Raw genomic sequence first — 21,204 nt, 5'->3', positions numbered from 1 at the left:
GGTTAAAAGTTGTTTTTCAGTTTGGGTAGTGTTTGTCTTGACTTGCAGTGGACTCTGGATCTGATGTGATCAATATGCAAATCAATCACTGAGTGAGCATCAGCAATCACAGGGACATAAACACTGATATGCTAATTTCTGCTGGTACACAGGTCAAACTGTTAGATTGAAAGGTAAAGAAACACTCCTCTATCACATCCTGGGTTTGTGATTCAGGAAATGATGGTGGACCATCTCCTAGACCTGTTACTGTGAGAGCCCATGAGAGGCTTAATAATTACTCAGTCTTATCACAAACCCCTGCATACACAAATAGACCACAATTAGAATTAACAAACAGTGCATCATTTTTACTTCATAGGGTTTATCCATCTCGTGATATATCTGGTTAATTGGGGAAGATACCAGAGGAGGGATGTGGGGATTTGAATGCATTTTGTAAAGGTTCTGAATTGTAATAAAGAAAAATTCAGTTTTAAAATTTCAAGGCACTTGTTTTTCCCAGGTTTCAGGCTCTGTGGGCTCAATGGAGGCATAAAGCTGTTATATGCAGACAGATCTCCAAGTTCAGATTCCATCAATCCTTATTTTCTTGAACAAGCTGCCAAATATAAATTTTTCCAGAATCTCTCACATTTATATTTTCATCCTTATTGTTTTGAATAATAAGATGTCTGGCACATGTAAATCCATCTGCCACAAATACAAATAACTACAGGCCAGTTTGAAAATGTTGTGACCAACTAAAGGATTTCTTGAGGAAAAATGTATTATTTTCGAGCAACATTAAGACTTAGAAAACACACTATCACTTTTGCAAAATTGATGAATTCCATTTTTTGTCAGTAGATTTGTAAATAACTTCTGTGCTGATATTTTCCTTAAGTTGCCAAAAGCCTTTGACACAAGTGGGCACTGTCTACTATATCTTAAATTACTGGTCAGCTCAAAATTTGCTGTCATTTTCCTCTTTCCCCTTTGCTTTCAAAACAAGAGGGGAATTCAGCCATTTGATTCTTGTGTTATAAGATAAACATATTGAAAAAAAAATGGGGTCCTTTTTAAATTTAAATGTTTTTGTCAAAGAGCAACATGAACGAGTGATAATTTTTTTTCTTATACAAGTCAACATTTTTTTCAGTTCATATTGATGTAATTGAAGTGAAAATGTTTTTTGTATTTTAAAGTAAAACGTTTATTTTGTGCTGAATTTCAACAGCAAAATGCAGCGAGTCCACAGTCGCTGTGTAACCAAAAATATGAGCACTTTACTAAGGTTAAAATGTAATTTCAGTTAATAACTAAATCAGAAACAAAATCCACCTTATGAAAAACAATAAATGGTTTGAATGAAGTTTGACTTAAAACTACACCACTGCTTTCTTGTTCCCCATTTAAACAAAACTTCCCATGAAAAACTAAGCAATGGACTGAATCCATCTGGTGAACTCAACATAATTTCACAAAATCTACAACATTCACATCATTTTACATCACGCTAATCTCCATAAAAAAAATCCATAAATCTTTGAACAGTGATGCAGACTCTGCTGACTGCAAAAAGACTTGACGACCTGCTCTTTGTATAACTTTCCGTTTGTTTCCAGACTGAATGGATACATGAATGATCACCACCCTGTGGTAGTAAGAGGTGCTCACATGCAGAAGTCAGAAAAGAAAAAAAAAACAGTGGTCTTGCTTTTCGTCAAAAACAAATCGAGAGAACACAAAACAGCTAGAAGAAATAGATTTATCCATACATTCAAAACCAACTTAAAATATTTGGTTCAACATCTCTCTTTTTTTTTAAATAATGGATTGACAGTGCACAATTCAAAAATACCATAAAGTCATTGAAGTAGGCATGACCATCCAGTGGTTGACATAACATACACAATACAATCTATTTCGTATTATCTTACATAGTTTTGATTACATTAGGTAATCAAAAGAAAGGTGCATCATTGACCATAATTGTGCTTACACACATACAATCATCTGTCCCTCATCTATACATTCTTCTTGCTAGTAGACTGAATCCAGATGCGAACAGCAGCGTCTTGAAACTGACTTTGTGTTCTGGGGCTGCAGCTGTGAGGAACACAAGACAGTTAGTTCTCTGACCACACAAGGAACAAGCTTAAAGTAACTCCAGAAATGCTTTTTCTAAATATTACTTTTTAATATGTTCATGAACACGACTGCCCGCGTACTGTCAGCGCCACAGGGTTACCTGACCCAGATGATAAAATGTTCCTTTACTTAACGCTAACCAAACAGAATCAGATTCTTCGCATAACCACTCTAACACTGCAACCTGCACCACTCTCCAACTGGTGCTGGAGAGAGTTATATGAGTGGCGATCTTCTAACAGGCTGAATATAAAATATTGACAGTAGCTAAAGAATACCTTAGTGTTTAAATATACTAAAGTTTGTTTTATTCACACTACATTGGACTGTTGTTCTATTATAAAATAGGGGCATAATCACATAAGTGTGTAAACTTTTCCTATTTCCTTTGGGACAATCAGAACAGCAACAGTATTGTTTACAGTATTGTTCTGTCTTTGCTGCAGCCTTGTTCCCTCTTCTCAGACAAATTTCTCCCATGGGAGACAAATAAATAATCATATCTTATAATTACAACTGTGTACATACTAGGCTTCAATTATATTTTCATTTTCTGTTTTCTATTTTTAGCCCCTTGCGTGGTTTACTTATGGTGTTTTGTGTGGCGTAGTTATGAATGCTCTGTTTCAAATAGTTCATCTGTCTAAAACAATTGAAGCCATCATAAAGCCTAAAGTTGCTCTCACCTTTGTTAGATTTAGATTTTAAAAGAAAATGAACATAACTAATAGTTTATGATAGGAAATGGAATAGACAGCACTTAAAACAAAAGGCTGGAAGGCCTTCTTTTGATAGCCCTAATCTTTAGCTTCTCTTATAGAAAGGAAATAAGTAGGTTTTTTTCATAAACTCCTTCATTCAACAGTTATTAGCACTCCCTTTCTGTCTAATTTTTACTTGGTGTTAGGAGAATGCATGCTTAAATGTGTCCAAATTAACGACAAGGATCCTGCAGTGGTTGGAGCGCTTGGCAGTCTTAAAATTTGTTTCAATGGGATGAAATTTTGTACTGTATATAGAGGCACATTTCTCTTTCACACTCACTTCAGTGAAAGGAAACAAAGGGACATGTCATTCAAATTAACCAACTGTGTTTCGAATTTCCCAACTTAGGGGATGGCCACAAGAAGGTAGCTATTTCCACACAATTTATTCATATCTGCTTCAATAATACAACTGAAACTTTGGCAAACAAGTCCAGAAGAAGGCCTACGTTTGAACTGATCCAAGAACAAGAACAGGGAAATAGTTCAACAAACATAAAATGAAACTTCCTCTGTCAGTCTCAGTTTCTAGACCTAAATCTTATATAAAATCCGCTTTTTGTTCTGAAGAGAAAAGTGTAGAAAAGATTACTTAAACAAATATTCAAAGATCCCTCTCTGAATATACTCCGACTATCTAATATTGCAGTTTCAATACTCTCCTATTTACAAAAGAGAATGGCACTGGCACTGTAATCTGACCCACATGACATTTTTACCCTCTCAAAAAGTTTTTTCCGAAATTATTTCTGTGTTAAATTACAAAGCTGCATATTTTTAAGTTGTTTTTTATTTTTTATTTACCAGAGGTCACTCATGCCTTAACAAATGTAGAGGGTGCGGTAGCTGATTATTTACTCAGAGCAAACTTTTTAAACTCATTCTACAAAGCAGGACAGCACTTGCACTGAGATTCATTTTCTACTGAATGTATATAAAAAAAATCCTTCTATAATTTGCTCACCTGGCAAATTTCTCTCTGTTGCTGTAAAGACACAAACAAAGCAAATGTAGGAAGGACAGTTCAACAGCTTGAATATGTGTATGTTTGACATGTATAAAAAAGATTATTCTATAATTTGCTCACCTGGCAAGTGGCTCTCTGTTGCTGTAAAGACAGAAACAAAGCAAATGTAGGAGGGACAGTTCAACAGCTTGAATATGTGTACGTTTAATAAGCGGCACAAACAGAATGCCTTAAATACAAACCGTTTATTGTGTAAGTGGTCTCCATGCCTGCATGGATGTGGTCAAAGACGTGACAATGGAGCAGCCATGTCCCTGGGTTTGCCGCCACCATCTCAACAGTCTGGAACGTCCCAGGGAACAGATCGAAAACATCTGCACGATGCACGTGGTCCGTCTAACACACACACACACACACACACACACACATCAGTCCATAAGGTACCGCAAAGGGAACAAAGAAGAGGAAATATGCAAAACAACACAACGGAGGAACTGTGAGTGTCCTGGAACAAACCCTGTAGATGAAGGTTTCGGCATGAAAGTGAACTGTGTGCATGTCTATTTCGTTGCCCATGCCAAGCAGATACCAGTCGACTCTCTCATTCTCCTTCATCACCAGTCCATGGAGGTTACCATACACTCTACCATTTATTCCTGTAACACACACATTTATAAGTCACACAACCAGCTGTGACAGGAAACCATCTGAACATAAAATTAAACCTTTTTACCATAATACTACACTGTTTTCACTATAAATGATGTAAGCTGGAAAGGAGCTGTTTTCTACTTTATTGCGCCATCTTTTATAGACTTGTTATTGTACTTGTGCAAGATTTATTTTTTTTTTAATCTTAGGATTTTACCAAATTTCTCAAGCTGTTTGTTTCAGAATGTAACATTTACTTTGACTGGATGACCACACTGGACCGCTGTAAATGTAAACGCTTCTGCTGTTGTAATTTGTGCAGAATGTGGTTTTGGCATTCTCTTGACCAAATAGGTCAGTTGCTGCAAAGCGTCTCACAGAGATCTCTTAAACGGTCCGTGCTTTCCAAAAATAGATGGTCTTTTTTTTTTTAAACGGACGACACTGTGACCATGACGTGCAGACAGAATATGATTCATAAGACCACAGGGAAATGTTTTTAGTCCATGTCGCCATGTTTCATAAGTAAGTCTAACTGAGACAATGTCCCCAAACGTTATATTCAAGGTACGTCTCATCCACACAGTATTTCCACTTGTTTATTTCCACTCTGTTTTATATGTGACTGAAGTTTGCAAATCATTTAATTAAAAAGTAAAAGTTTCCACACCGCCCACTTTTCGTACCGTGCATCAAGTTACTCTCCTCAAAGTCTTCGTCTTTTGAAAATGTTCCAGGATCAACGCCAAGGTATGTCTTAATGTTGTCATCCAAGTACCAGGACTGGTTTTCATCATACACCAAAAACAGCAGCGCGAACTCCCTGTCTGTGTCCCGCCTTCGTCTGTCGACTAATGCACCACGGCCCAGAGTCCCAGGCCTGCATATCACCAGGGGCCCAAGAAGACCACTGAAGAGGTCCTGAGCATGGACACACGAGTGCTTTAGCTACATGAAAATTAAACTGCAAATTATGTATTTATAAGTTAATGTTTCTGTAAGAGAGAGGGATGTACCTTGATGTAGTCAACAGATGAGAAGTAAGCATAGGTAATGCAGTTAGGATCTGAATTTGTTGGGCCAGAGCTTACAGGAATATCCCAAGTCAACTCAATAATGTGGCCTGAAGGACAGATAGAATATATAAACTCCATAAAGTCAATCCAGGGAAAGCAGCTCCTGTTATACAGAGTTGTTGTTTTCCTTATTCTCACCAGGTTGAACAGCAACGTGTGCACCGCTGGGCTTGACTCCATGTGGTGTGATGGAGTAAGGCCGACTGGCTTTATTTTTGAATATAATCAGAATCTGCTCTCCCACCTCTCCGTGGATTATCGGACCTACAAATGGAAGAAAGATATTATCTACCATTCTGTGTTTATTTAGTAATGCTGATGCAAGGAGGTGCTAATCTCACCCAAGATGCTCAAGTGTTCCTCCCGTGCCTTCTGAGTTTTGAAGGTTTCATCTGTGTATTCACGATACACTACCTTCTTATAGCGGGAGCCAATCCTGTTCTCCCCTTTACCCACAAATATATTGCCTGGACTGGGAGACATGTACCAATTAGCTTCCATCAACAACAGTAATAAGTTCCACCACTAATTACAGGCTCCAGGTGCAACACGTAGACACATCATCCCACAGACGTCCTGCCTTACTCACACACCTCTCCTCTGGATTTGTGTTGTGTTTCTCCAGCTCCCAGTGTCTTGTAGGTGAGTAGTCCCATTCAATTTCCTCTGCACTGATATAATACTTCACAATCCTGGTAGGGTCAGAGCGTGTGGCATGTGTTCTTTTGCCCTTGCAAGGTTTGACTTTGTAAAGGTGCCTCATGCCAGCTGAGAAGTGATCTGTTGTTCTGCAGTCCACCTCAAAAATACCTGAGAGGGTCAATGAACAAAACTAATTATTTCATCAATTTTTATTATCACGATTCTTAGTAAATTTCCTGTTGGAACAAAAAAGATTGTCTTCAACTGTTTGAAAGTTTTGTGTGGGAGGGTAGCACACCCCTCATTCTGTTTTAAATTACGTTTGTCCCATAGCTTCAGCTTATCACTTAATCCAACTATTGAGATTTCCTGAAAATTCTCCCATCAGGAATTTTGTGGAACTCATGTTTTCCTAAAATTCAAGCAATCATACAACAGGAAATGTCATGATACAAACCAAGAAGACCTTTGTTGAGTCCCAGGTATACATACTACACTTTGTGAAGACTTTTTTAATTAATAAGCAAATGTATTGGATGAATTGATCAGCAAGTATATAAAGCCTATGAAAAAGACAGCGATACATTTTGTTCTACTGGATGTTGATATCTGTAGAAAATGAAATAAAAAACAAAGAATTTGTTTTGCAAATTAAGTGCCAAAACCTGAAAACCCGAAAAACTCCAACCTACATTTGCTCTTTGCCAGCGATATTAACAACTATTGTGGAAGGTCCAAAGGGTCACTGGGTTTTGGTCTCCAAACATTATCCTCCCTTAGATCACATTTTATAATACTTTTGCAGTTGCAGAAAATGAATGCATGACTAACCATGATTATTTGGCTGCATGAAGAGAGCTGCAGTGGTGTGGGGAAACAGGCTGACTGTATCGCGTGTAGAGCTTTGTTTCTTGAAGGTGTTTCCCTCAAAATACACTCCGTGTATGTCTGCCTCTGTGCCGAGCCCAAAGGTGTACCACATGACATTGTCCCCGGCACACATTTCCAGCCCCGGAAGGTTCCCGTACATGAGTCCATTTATAGCTGAAAGAGAAAGGGACAAAATAATTAGTGGAAGTACAAGCTGGATCTCGAAAGATAAAACTATGATCTTCGTTCATAAAAGACTCATTAAGAGAAAACTGTGCAGCCTTTTTCAAACAAACTGATTACCGTGCATTTTGTTGCTCTCCACAAAGTTATCGTCTTCTTCATCTGTCTCAGCAGTGCCGAAAAGCTTGATGTTTTCATTCAAGTACCAGCTCAAGTTTTCGTCCATGACAGAGAAAAGGAGGAAGAACTCCTTGTCAATACCCTTCTGTTGAACAATAAACACTTACAATTGAGGAAACAGAAGGGCGTTTAGAAATTACAGCATGTGTTTATGTATGGCTTTGTAGCAGTGCACCTATAATTAGAGGATACATAACATAGTAGGTAGGATTCTCTTATTGTGGGAAAAGTGTGTGTGCAAAGAGATTATAAAACCCCTACCTGGATTCCATTCTCCCCCAGCGCTCCTCGTTTACACACAAGCAGAGGTCCGACTAATCCGGAGTTGGTATCCTTGACAGGATCCGTGGCGGAGTAGTACAGGTAGGGAATACAGAGAGAATCGGACGACGACGGGCCTTCCAGCACCCGCCAAGTGTAGACAAATTCCTTACCCGGGTCAACATGCGACCCTGGATTGTCAGAACCTGAAACATTACAGACAAAGCAATGAAAGTTCAGTTAATACACCTCCACAGTCTCATTATATTTTGTGTTCGTTCAAATATAGTTTACCTTTTTTTTATTACTGTTACTATTTTCTTTTATTATTATCTTAATTCCCTGAGTCAATATTGTTTTTAATTTTTTGTGAATCCAACTGTATCTCTGTGATTTGGAACAAATTAGCAAAACAGTGTGAAACTAAAAAAGTTTAACTTTAAAAAAGAGTAGAGATATTTTTGACAAAGGCACAACAAAGTTTTTTTTTTAATTTAATTTCATAAGAGGCTGAAAGAAAAACCTCCAGAAGCAGTAATTTTTTAGCCTCTAAAGTTTGCAGTGAGCAGTATTGTCACCGACTGCTTCCTCACCATCTTCGTAGCTGGTTCCCTGGAAATGTTTCTCATAGTGAAGTCCATGAGGATGAATGCTGTAGCTTCTATTGGCCTTGTTCTGGAATGTCACTCTGAGAATATCTCCCTCCTCTGCCCTCAGAACAGGACCTGGTCAAAGGTTTGAAAAAGGAAATTAACAGTGGGCTGCTGCAAGACAAGCAACTTTAACATTAAATAAGACATTTGGAGAAAAAGCCAGAGAGAAAAACAAGTACCCAAAAGTCCATGATCGGATGGGGATGCTTTGACGTGGGTGAAGGTATTGTCTGTGTACTCTTTGTATATTACTTTTACATAGGTACCGCCGATTGCTCCGTTATTTCGGCTAAAAAACACCTCTGATGCCCTACAAAGGAAAGGACAACAGAAAACAACCAGATCAATAGATCTATTTTTCTGTTCCTGACAGACACAGAAAACTTGATTCAACAAAACATGATCAGCTAAGAACAAATCAGAGCCCAGATGCAGACAGACAATGCTTCCTATATGATGTCAGTTTTTATAGGAAGCTATAAAGCTAGAACAAGTGAAGCATATAACAAGGATTACATTTAACAAGGATTACATTTCCTACAAAATTAGTATAAAAATGAGAAAAGTTCATAACAGACATTTCTTACTTCTACTACCTCTAGTGGCAGTTTTTAAATAAAGTATTACCAGGTGAAAAAACAGTAAAACTTTTTTACAACTGCTAGCCAGCTATTTTTTTTCTGTGTTTGTATTTCTATGCTTAGCCAAGATCTCTTAGATCACAGTTTTTTCTGCTAGTTCTGCTAGAATAACTAAGCTAATAGCTTAACTTAGCTATTCTTGCTCTTCCTATTAAACAAGTGTTTTTCCCTCATGTAATGTTTATTTCTCCTTTAGCTCCTTCTTACTTATAGATCCATTTACCCAGTTATTCTAATTTTAAATAACATTTCTGCTGATATTTGTACTCCTCTGTTGTTTTCATTGTCACTTCTTGTAAATAGCCTGTTGTTATTTTAATGCTGAAATACACATGCACATGTTGTACATTTTTTAAATGATCTTACTAAGTTGGACATGCCTTTGAATCAAAGTACACCATTTTTAATAATGACGTATTTATCAAGATTATTGTGTGAATCTTGATGATTCAATTGCCTGTCTCTTTGCTGCTGTTGCTCCAGAATTTCCCTACTGTGGGATAATAAAGGATATTTCTATTCTATTCTAGTCTTGTCTGGTCTGATCTAGTCTAGTCTGGTCTAGTCTATTCTGCCCACAGCCTGCCCAGGTTAGGGCTGACTGCTAACCTCTTCACTCCCCCAGATGATGTTGCTTTCTAAGTTTTCTTTCCTACCTCTTCCTAAGGAGATCCAATCAATGCCTCTGTTTCCTCTCTGGGGGCCTGGCCAAGATTTCCACTCTTAATCCTGTATCTCTCACAGCGTCCTCTGCTCCTTTCATGCCAGTGTTAAGAGCGGTATCCCCACCCCCAGTAGAAGGTCCTCAACTCATATCCTGGGGATGTTTGGATTACTTTGGTGTTTCTTTTTTTGGTTGTTGTGACTCAGTGACAAGTCTAGTTGTCTTACAATTGGAAAGTTACCTGTCAATCTATTCTGGTGTGTGCATTTGTGAATAGCTGTAGTGTAAAATGCTTTGAGGTGTTAACGTGACAAGATGTGGGCCATTTAAGTTCAGACCTTTCATTATTTATTGGAATTCAGTCGGGACTCTGGCTCAATCACTTTAAAACTCATACACCATTTCACTGAAAGTCCACATTTTCAGAGCACAAATCTCACCAATGGGCCTTAGTTCTGGATTATTCAAAACATTACACTACTAGGCCTCACATGAGACAATGCTAAGCGTGATTACTCACCTGCCTTCTTCAGTAAGCGATGTGTTTTTAATCAGATTCTTTTCTGAGGGGGCATAGTTCCACTGGACTTCCTCTGCTGCCAGGTAGAAATTCCTGACAACACCAGGTGTTGGTGTGCTGCCAGACGAAGAATCACATGACATCACTTCGTAAAAGGCCTGCATACCAGCTGAAAAAAAAAAATCAAATAGGCACAAAATATGAGTTTGTTTTCAAAAATAACTTGCTTATCTTTAAATGACAGGAAATTGAAGAACATCAAAAAGTGTTACTGTTACACCACTTATAGACTTTAACAATTAATGCCTTGCAAAACATTTTACGCACTTTCAACATTTTCACAATTTGTCATGATCCAACTAAAACATTCACTGTATTTTTTTTTCATAACTAATGTCACACACCAGCACATATTGGTGCATACCGGTGAAGTAAAAGAAAGAATACATGCTTGTCTAAATGTTTTAAATGTTCAAATAAAAAAAACTGACATCCTGAATCAGTTCTTTCCGACCAATTTTGGTGTAATTAACACTGGACTTTTACCTACTTTGGAAATAAGACTGAATCTTTGTTCTTTGCAGAATAGTTAAAGCTCAGTCAGACTGGGTGGAGTCTGGGATGACCATTTAATTCCATGTTTTGACACATTTTGTCCACCCAAGCTGATGATTTTTGCAGCACCTCCTGAACTACCATGGGACTCTTTTCTGTTTCACAGTTTAAAGCTCTTCTTGCAAGACCAATTATCTTAGGTGATCATATTTAGGCAAATTAGCAATCATGCTTTGTTTTCTTATTTTTATAGGTGTTATATGGACAGTTGCCCAGGCTGGTTATAAAAAGGGGGCTCCCAAATAAGGTTAAACAAGTATAAAATGTAATCTGTTTTTGTTGCTTATGCAATCAATAGGAAGCTGGAAACACATATTTGCTACTGAAAGTACAGAGACTTTTGTTTGTACCTATTGAAGACTACTTCACTTTTTTCCAGCCAGAAATGAGATGAATTCCTGTGTTTTTATTGGTCAGCGAATGGCAGACTAAGAGGATTTCTAAGGGTGATTTTCATACAAAAACCATAACTGATTATGCTATATTCTTTCCAGTTTTAGATGATCAATTGTACAGTTCTTTGTGAGATAGTTTATACTTATAATACAGTTTTATAAGAAAGCCAATTTCTCAATTGGTTTATCTCTGACATGTCTGCTTTGTTCTTTAGTTTTCAAAATTCTGTTTGTTCACTACAAACAAACCTTAGAGTCCTTCACAGAGCAACCACATTCAAACCGAGATCAACTGCATTAGATATTTTTTTAACTGCTTCCTTAAGTCATTTGGTTGCTCTGGCTTTTGCTAAGGAGTAACAGAGTAGTGAAGTGGAGTAAATATAAATGGTGATGGCATTCTTCACACCTCATTCTCCATATCATCTTGATCTGTCATGTCTTGGAAAATAAAACTTTCGCTTATTTACTGGGAAGAATGAACTGATAATGGAGGTTGCTGAGCGAGTGTTATACTTAAGGAACTGATAACGGAAGTTTCAGTGAAGATGTTTTTTCTTCTTTTTCCAACCTAAACCTGTTTGAACCAGGTTTGATTTAGGGACAGAGATATCAATTAACCAGAGATGGGAGAAACAGAGAGAAACTCCCTACGGGAGAGAGATGGGTCAAAGGCACCATGTACGTGACTGATAAGATATAAAAGAATTGTTATGTGTTAAGTTTTACTTCTTCCTTCTTCTCTCTTCCGATCTTTTCTCACTCGCTGATACTTACTCACTCTGATTTTATATAAAATATAAAATATATAAAAAATAAAATATATAAAGACAAATACGCATTTCTCTGACTGATTCAGTGTCTTGCTCTCTCCCAAAACGAAAACAATTTTTCCTAAACAGTTGCATAAAAATGTGAGAAACATTTTCAAGGAAATGTATTTGCTGTATTTTGAGAGAGTACAATTCTTTGAGGCGGACGTTCACTGGACTTTGGACACCAATAAAACACATCACGGCCCGATTTGGACAGAAACACACCCCTCTGCTATGTGAATGCTGGTAACACAAAACAGCAGCACCCCACAGAAACACATTCTCCCCTGTCAGCAGCTGTTGGCAGCCAGTTAGAGGGAGCAGAGGCGAAACAAAGGTTAAAGGGCAAGTTGTCCTACCTTGTAAGTGGTCGTTAACCTGGCAGCTCAGCAGCCACTTTCCTCTCATTTTTGGGACCATTGCAGCCGTAGCGAACGTGGCTGGAAACAGGCTGATTGTGTCAGTGCGGTGGCCTCGGTCCAGCAGAGTGTTTCCATGGAAAAAAGCACTGTGGATGTCCACTTCGTTACCCATCCCAAATAAATGCCAGGCTACAGGCCGGTGCTGGCAGAGCTTAATACCAGGCAGATTACCAAATGTGTACCCGTTTATAGCTGTAGTGCAAAAGAACACATAATTAAATGAACAGCAAATAAAAAAACTAGTGTATTTACAGAATCTAGTGTTATTGCAATTAACTTTTCAACAAAAGTGAAGCAGAAAAGGATTACGATCAGAAAACTAATTTACCAGTAGAAAGTATTCTTTTGATAATGCGTGCAGTTGTTTTAAACAAGGACAGTCTTAAAAGGGGAGAAAGGTTCTCACCATGCATCAAGTTTGACTCCTCAAACTCTGAATCGTCTGAAGAGACCCGATCTGGTTCCAAGCATCTCTTAATGTTGTCTTCCAGGTACCAGCTCAAGTTTTCGTCCACCACACTGAACAACAAGTAGATGTCCTGATCGACATCCTTGCGGGCCGACTCCGAAACCTGTCTTCCAGGATTCTTCAGAATACCTTAGAGAACAAATAACAGTTAATGTCTTTTCAGATATTTTTATTTAATTGGAGAACTTCTCCTACAATTATTTTTAAAATTTATGCTGGGTTCAGCTAATTTATTATTAAAGACATATATAGTGCAGATAAGGACAATGCAGTTCTTCTATATTATATACACAATGAAACTCTCCAGAGAAGCTGACAGTGTTTCATATACTTTTTTGTACCTTTCTTGCATGTGATGAGAGGTCCAATGAGGCCTGAAGCAATATCCTTTGGAGTATCAATGTGGGAGTGATAGATCCAGGTCAAGCAGTTGGCGTCATCGTTTGTGGGGACAAACCTCGGTCTTACCTCCCAGCGGTAAGTGTAGCTGCCCCCTGGAGGTACAGAGTCGTCCTCCTTCCAATTATTGGGTGTCTTGTCTGGATACAGAGCCCCTGGTAAAACAAAGCCCATTATTAGTGCTCTCATTATTCGCGTTCAGATCAATTTTACAGAAGAGGAGCAATAATATACTTTCACTTCCTCAGATTTACCACATCATTCAATTACTTTAGGTTCTCTTGAGTTTATTTACGTGATTTTGTGGCCTTTTAACTTAAAATTGGTCAAGAACTTAATGAAATATCAACTTTCTTTTCCTTAGCATTCCATCTTTTGAGCGCAATAATTTTAAGTGAATTTAATGGGTTTAAAGTTTTGATTTACAACAAATTCTACAAATCCAACAGATCCAGATTATACAGAAGCTTATAGTCATCTCAGTTCAATCATACAGAAGAATTAAAAGATGATTAAGTACATTGAAACTTGATTCCAGCAAGGCAACAAGGCAGTAAAGTTCACAACCAACTGCATTAATTAACTGACTATGCAGCAAACGCGTCTCCTGATCAAGAACAAGAAAATAATGAAGAGATGGCGTTAATATCTTTCCAGCATTTCCTCAAACTGAGGATGAATTTGGCAAAAGTGGAAAAATGCAAAGAAACTTCCTACTGTCATCTGCCTGTGCATTTTACATAATTTTAGAACTGTTTTGTAGTTTATAGAATGAATGTAACTGTTTACTCTATATTTCCCATTCAAAAAGCTTAATCACACTGCATTTGAATTTGGAGCACTTTGCACTGGTGAACCTTAAACCAAAAGCATTTTCCTCACATGACAGTGGTTAATAACTAAATGTATTAGTTCTATGTATCTGATGACAGTCTTTATAGTTCCTCTTTCAAGCACATATTCTTCTATTCCTGAGCAGTTTCAGTTTGGTACATCTGCAGAAATTTAACAGAAAAGCTTCATGAAGATAAAAAAACATAAATAAGTGGTTTGTGTTTTGACTGTGATTAAAAAAAGTCTTCGCCAGGATGGGGGTGTGATTAAATGGGGTGGTGGAGAGCAGGAAATGCTCAACAGAAACTAAAGCCTCTCAGAGCTGTCACGGTAATCTTACTCTTGTGTAATGTAGCAGCTGGAAGAGACCACTGAACACATTCCACTAGAGTCTGTGACGATCAGGGAGTAATGGAGCTTAAAACGGGGCTTCCCAGTCATTTTATACTGGAGAACTAACTGAGCAGAGATACTTTCACTTTCTAAAATAACACCATGACAATAATGCTTATATGTACTGTATATAAGCAACTGTAGTTGACATACTTAGTGTAAATTAATGCTTCATGGGTCCACATGTTCAGACATGCCTATCCAACACATGTTCTTTATAAGAACTTGTGATTCCTCTCCAACTGTGAGTTTGTTCATTGTGTGATATTTTACCTTCTGTGTTCTTCTCGTAGAAAAGTCCATGGGGATGTATGGAGTAGCTCCTGTTAGCAAAGTTTTTTAGGTGAATTATGACGACATCATCAAGCTCAGCTCGCAATACGGGTCCCAGAAAACCAAGCCAATCTGGCCTGGCCGCCAGGTGGCTGTAGGTGGCATCTGTGTACTCTCTGTACATTGCTTTCTTGTAGGTACTGCCAATGCGATCTTTCCCTCTTTCCAGGAAAATAGATGCATGTCTGAAATAGAAAGAGGAGGAAGTAGTTACATGTAAAGTAGAGGAACTATACAAAAGAGATATATCTCAGACCATAAGGCCATCTTGAACACTTATGTGTTCTGTTTGGAGAGCAAACCAATTCTGTTGTGTTGCACATAGTAAAATTTTACTCAAGTAGCTGAAAAAATTGTAGGTCTTACAGAAGCTGATTTTTGCTAATTATGCAGCATAGTTTAAAACTGGCCAGATCCTCTACAATGTGAGATGTTTTTGTTATGATTACATGTTTTTCAAGGATAATAAGCTGTTTCTGAACCTGTGACAAATGCAGTTTTGCTACTATGTATCCACCTCAAAACTACAGCAATCAGAAAAGAAGAACAATGTATACTTGTAACTTCTATTTTGATCTTTTTGCAAGGTCGCAGGGCTTTCTGGCTTGTTGTGTAATAAAAAAACTTCATGGCTGTGTGGTGATAAGGTGTTTTATAATTGTTCATGTTTTTCTGTTTTCTCTGGCAATGTTCAGGTGAAGTATTAATTCAATGTTTGGCTTTTTATGAAAAAAAAAGCATTCTCTTCGATTTACTGTGATCAATTTTTCTTTTTCTTTTTTTTTACAAGAAGTAAGTAACTGAAAGAGAGAACATAAGAACAAAATAATTTTTCCACAAATCCTGCATGTTAAAAAGCTCTGTTGCTTTCAAGTACACAACCTATTCCTTCACTTTTATTTATTATTTAAGAAATTGCTGATGCTTGTTTTTAAATGTCAGATCAGCTGTTGAAATATCCTACATCAAATAAATCATACAAAAATCACTAAAATACAACCTGCCTAACAACATGAGGCAGACTGTTGTCAGTTTGCGTCATGTCGAAACAGTTTCTTGTTGCTTTTTTTGATCTCAAAAAGCAGCAAGAAATTCAAGAAGCAAAAGAATTTCAAGAAGTAATGAAAAACAGTGACACAAATTGATAGCAGTGGCTAAATTACTCCAAGAGCACTGCAATAACTCATCCAGGGGGTCACAAAAGAATATGACAATAATGCCTGAGGCAGAAAAATTATCCATAGGAGAGATCCAAAGTAGAAACAACAGTGAGATCCATCTAATATTTGTCACAACACTTCTTGATGTTCCTTAAGTATTTTTGGTGTATGAACAGATGAAACAAAGATTAAACTTTTTGAAAAGTGTCTGTCGTATTACATTTGACATAAAACTGACATAACATTTCAGAAAAAGAACATCATACTCATAGTCAAACATGGGAGTAGTGTGATGGTCCTTTAATAAAGGAATATTCCACTCTATAAGTGAAAGTTTTGCAGAAAGTCTGGAATTGGGTCTTGAAAAGTGAAAATGATACAAACTATGAAATTAAGCAAATTAGCATGTTTATCTGGGAATTGCTTAGAAATGTCAATAAGTCAAAAACAGGCACTTAATCTGAGATCCTGTGACCTGACCACAAGCAGGCCACCAGTGGTCAAAAATCCTTGATGCTGCCTCCATTAGATTTGGAGGGTAATTCGTTGTTTTTCACACTGGGCCATGTGTCCGGTTTAGTTTAAAATCCTAATTTGAGATTTTGAAATAAGTTTGTATTGACTCAACTGCAGTTGGTCTGAAAGAAAACTTGCTTTTGTGTTCTGAAACAAAAATAAAATAAAATTGAGAGGTATACCAAACACTTTTTCATCTCACTTTATATAGGTATAGCTTCACCAAAATAACTTTTAGACCTTCTCTTTCCTGTTCTGTGACTGGTGTGAAAACACGTAGTAGGTGCATCGATGCGTCAGAAGAGCAGCGCGTTTTTCTCTGTTAACATTTCGGGCATCAGTCAGACCTCCAGCCACGCACAACAGTCCGGCCAGAGGTCTAAACTCTCTCACACCTTGATAACGTGCTCTAATAACCCGAAGAAGAATATTTTCCATCTAGAAATAGTAAATCCTTTCTCCGTTCATTTTCAGATTCTTCTTGTCTCTTCACTATTAAGCACATGTGAATACTTTCACACCTCATGTGGGTTGGTCACAGAAAGTGATCAAATGGATGAAGATGGAAACGTAAAGATCACCACTAAAAACGTCTCTCCAACAAGCCTGAATAGACTCATAAAAACTTACTCGTCATCTGCGATGTTTTGGCCGGTCAGTAGGTTTTTTTCACTTGGTGCGTAAGACCAGTCGTCCTCTATGATTCCGATATAGTAAACTCTCTCCCTGCTGTATGCCCCTTCCGCGCCAAACGAGAGAAAAAGCAACGCATTACTTAGCAAGAGCCAGAGTCTCCGAGCCATGTTAGGATGTGACCTCTGTGCGCTGACGGGAAGGAAGCTCGGAGGAACAAGTGAAACCTCCGCAGAGAGACTGAAGTGCGTCCAGGGTGCAGCACTTACGAAACCCTGCAAATGAAAACAGTTAGTCCATTCAGCCGGAGAGCACCGGTGATATGACCGCCTCCTGTGGCACCAGATGGGCAGGCATAACAAGCACTCGCTCTGGCACGTCAAAAATATAACCAAATTCCTCTGCAGAGACATTAAGATAGTCGATTAATTTTACGGACTCAAACACACAAGAGAGCTCTAATCTCAGTTTGCTGGTTTTTTTTGTTTTTGTTTCCATGAATGAGCACATTAATTGTTATTTGCTTTGTCTTTCACATTGCTATCAATTTACAGCAGTGGTTCTTAAACTTTTTATTTATATACAAGCTCAGTAAATTTACTGATTTTCAAGTACTTACCACTTTATGACTAACATTTGAAAATAGACATTTCTCAGTTAATTGAGAACAAAGGAAATAATAATAACCAAACGGGAGTAAAGCTTCAGAATCCCTGGAAACTATACTCAGAGATCTAAATTCAATTGAAAATCAGATAATTAAACGAATATAATGGTTTGCGAATGTAAACCAGCAATGGTTACCAACCACTTGGTAAGTGGTTTACATTATCATGACTTCTGACTCAGCCATGCAATAAAAATATATAATCTTTCATTAAGATGAGCGATGTTGAAATTTTCCATTGACTCTTTGTTGTGAGTTTTTGATGCATTCCCTAATAACAGCAGATAAGTAGCAGATTTTGCACATTCTGTCATTTGAGCAAAATGTTCTCTGTTTATTACTGTATGTGAGGTATGTGTTAAGAGATGTTGATAGGAAAGTTTAATCTTCCTTACATTTACAAACATTTTTATGTAAACATTGATTGTTTAAAGTAGTAATTCATGTCTGTAGGCACCTTCACAACTGTCAGAACTGAACATTGAATACTAGCGGTTAATTCTAATTAAATTAAAAATTTTAAATGTCAACATATCCATCCACACACATACATTTTCAGTTTGGGCCATTGGGGAAATGCCGCACACTGAAAGTGTCTCAGGTCAAACTGACCTACTGCCCAATTATTACCAGAGTAACCAGAGAAAGCAGGTGTTGTGGCACTCGTATTCTGGTCATACAAGCCTTTTTTTTTTTTTTTAGGTTTTCTAGTTGTTTGTTTTTCCAGTGAAACTATCTCTAAAAGTTTTTGGTAATTTGTCTCTGCACTCTGCCATGTGTGTCACCACATAAGAGCAGTGGGTGAGTAAGGCAGGAAACCACATTGGTCGTGTTATTGTTCTCAGTGGTGTAGAGTTGCCTCTTCTTGTCCAAACAAACTGAAGGAGCACACTGTTTCACTGGATTAAACCACAATGTCCAGGGGGATGTTCATATTATGCTACGAGCTCCACAAAATAATACAGATAAAGTCATCAAACAAGAAAATATAATAGCTTATGATAAAGAAGTTCTCCCAAATTACATTCATAAGTGTTAGAAGTGTGTTTAGAAGTTAATCCAGTTAGGGTTAAACACTGTAGATTTTTTTTTTAAATTATAGTATTTCTGTGTGTGAAATGTTGAAGCTGTTATGTACTGTGTTTAACACTAATCTCCTTGTCAAGCCTTGTCACAAAGTACTACACAATCTAATCTGTAGACTTTTACTAACTGCTTGTTATTGACTGTTTGGAGAATATATTGTTCCACTTCTTGTCCTATGACTATTTCCTCCTTTGACTAGGACACTCCGAAATGTGTTAAAAGTCCTTCTTGCTGACCTCAACAGATTTTAACCTTAGAATAATTCAAATGGTTGATATGGATTTTTTTTAAAAAACTTTTGCCTAACAGTGGAGGAGTTCTGATGTTGAAATAATTATTGGGGGATTCCAATATGTCTTCTGATTTGAAATTTTTCTCATAAAATATTTATAATTACAATATGAGAAATATATCAAAATGTACACAATAATATGTCAGTTAATCTTATGCTCCATTAGCCTTGTTGACTTTTCTTCTTGTCTCTGCATGTATATTCAATTACTACTGATTGAGTATTGAGTAACAATAAAAATTAAGAAAGACACAAGCCTCGAAGGAATAGTTCAGAAATTTTAGAGTCGAGTTCTGTCAAAATATATAATATATATAATATCCATCCATCCATTTTCTTACACCCTTGTCCCTTATGTATAATATGTAATATTTAATATGTGAGCTGAAGTAGATAGTTCTTATACTGTCATTATTTAATATATGTCCATATTAATTGGTCCTAACGGCTGGAGGTAAGTGGTTTATGTGAAAACATTTTTTTTTTACTTTTAAGTAGTTTTCAAGTTTGCAGTGGGTTGTAATCCAAAAAGAAGCCAATAGTTGTTTGCACCACAAATATGTTTGTGAAATTACTGAGGTTTAAATGGGCCGTATACTATAAAAGGGGGATTTTATTGTTTTTCATGGCAGAGGATAACTTGATCTAATCTTTGTCAGTTTACATTGTTTAAAACAATGGAAATCAGGCCATGTGCAAGTTTATGCAAACAACAATTTTTTGTAGCTGGTCCTGATCACAAACAGACCAAACAGACATCTGTATACTTTTATTATTATTATTATTATTATTATTATTATTATTATTATTATTATTATTATTATTATTATTATTATTATTATTATTATTATTATTAATAATGGCTTCCTGCCTTTTCTATTTGTAAAAGTGGCCACAGGAAATGGACCACATTAAGTGAAAGAGAAAGTTGTCACATAATAATGAAAGATTCTTCAGTACTATGTGGAACTAAAAAATGAAGGTGTACACTAAATAATGTTTTAGCTACATTGGTTTTTATATTGTTGATGCTGCCATCACTGTGTAAACCAATAAATTAAGTTATTAAATGTGTTTAAGTTAAAGAGAATATACTTGTAATTTTAAAAAACATATTAGAACCTCTAAAAAGATTTTAGAAAGCAATATAAAGACAGACTGTGCTTCTGTGAATGAGCACATTATTAGAAGTGTTTAATATGACTAGAAATTAGAGGATTTTTTTCAGTCACAACCTGTTACACATTGAGTGAGCACCTGGCAGAAATCCTTGCATTGCCACACAAATTGAGGAAGTGCATTTCTTGTTTGTGTGGAAGAGCATTTGCAACATATTCAAAAATGTTAAGGAGTATTTTCTTTCCTGTTAATACAGTATTTCCACTAAAAAGGAGAAATTCAATGTTATTTCATTCAAAATGTATAGCTAAGCAACAACACAGATTTTTAAAATTAACATTCCTGCTTGTCACTGCGTCAGTTTAAGTGGAGAGACCTGTTCTATGTCTTACATGTGGGTGTTGGGCCTTCCGTGTTAGCTTCTAATAACGGAGCCAAAAATGACTGCTTTATGTAAAAAGCCAAAATGAAAGGCTAGTTTTAGAAGTTATTCTTATTTTTGTGCAATGTACTCACTTTTTAAAAACTAGAGCCATTTTTCTATGTATTATGTCATATTTATTTGTTTTCCATTTGTTTGCGTGGATTGCTTTTATATTTTTCTTAAATATTGGAAAGCTCAACTCACCTTATTTTACTCAATAAAGTGTACTCTTAAGTGTATTTTTTCCTTGGTCTATAATAAAAAAAAATCCTCTAATTTGACCTTAAAACTAAAATTTCTTTATTCAGTACATATTTTGACAACTGACAAATTTAAATCAGGATAAGTGAACACAAAAAACAGCTCTCTGAAACCCGTAATTGACGATAAGCTCTAATTTCCGGGGCAACGTGAACGCAGCATACGT

General features: G+C 36.8%; 1 protein-coding gene across 2 annotated transcripts; it reads right to left on the bottom strand.

Annotated features, from left to right (window-relative positions):
* Positions 1-1,736: 1,736 nt before the first annotated feature.
* Positions 1,737-17,502, bottom strand: hephl1b (hephaestin-like 1b). 2 transcript variants are annotated; one of them, XM_017308743.1, is made up of 21 exons: positions 17,187-17,502; positions 14,821-15,065; positions 13,263-13,475; positions 12,859-13,050; positions 12,390-12,644; positions 10,206-10,374; positions 8,560-8,690; positions 8,321-8,452; positions 7,728-7,933; positions 7,407-7,551; positions 7,065-7,277; positions 6,185-6,401; positions 5,933-6,063; positions 5,730-5,855; positions 5,532-5,638; positions 5,202-5,436; positions 4,381-4,520; positions 4,107-4,260; positions 3,985-4,005; positions 3,862-3,882; positions 1,737-2,091 (listed from the first exon to the last, which is right to left on the bottom strand). In XM_017308743.1, exons 1-21 carry the CDS (start codon positions 17,357-17,359, stop codon positions 2,006-2,008), a joined length of 3,312 nt encoding a protein of 1,103 aa, XP_017164232.1. In that variant the 5' UTR covers positions 17,360-17,502; the 3' UTR covers positions 1,737-2,005. The 2 variants fall into 2 exon arrangements, with proteins under 2 accessions (XP_017164232.1, XP_017164233.1); XM_017308744.1 differs by lacking the exon at positions 3,985-4,005 and having other exon boundaries at positions 17,187-17,501.
* Positions 17,503-21,204: the final 3,702 nt, after the last annotated feature.

This window comes from Poecilia reticulata, linkage group LG14 (assembly GCF_000633615.1).
Source record: "Poecilia reticulata strain Guanapo linkage group LG14, Guppy_female_1.0+MT, whole genome shotgun sequence".
NCBI classification, from domain to species: Eukaryota; Metazoa; Chordata; class Actinopteri; order Cyprinodontiformes; family Poeciliidae; genus Poecilia; species Poecilia reticulata.
This window is presented reverse-complemented; position numbering and strand designations above follow the sequence as displayed.

What these genes read in the sequence shown, in the direction of transcription:
- hephl1b (XM_017308743.1), bottom strand. Translation starts at nt 17,359, where the DNA reads ATGGCTCGGAGACTCTGGCTCTTGCTAAGTAATGCGTTGCTTTTTCTC. An exon ending in GGTTAACGACCACTTACAAG is followed by an intron (nt 10,375 to 12,389) that starts GTAGGACAACTT and finishes TTTTTTTTTCAG; the next exon opens with CTGGTATGCAGGCCTTTTAC. An exon ending in CATGCAGCCAAATAATCATG is followed by an intron (nt 6,402 to 7,064) that starts GTTAGTCATGCA and finishes TGACCCTCTCAG; the next exon opens with GTATTTTTGAGGTGGACTGC.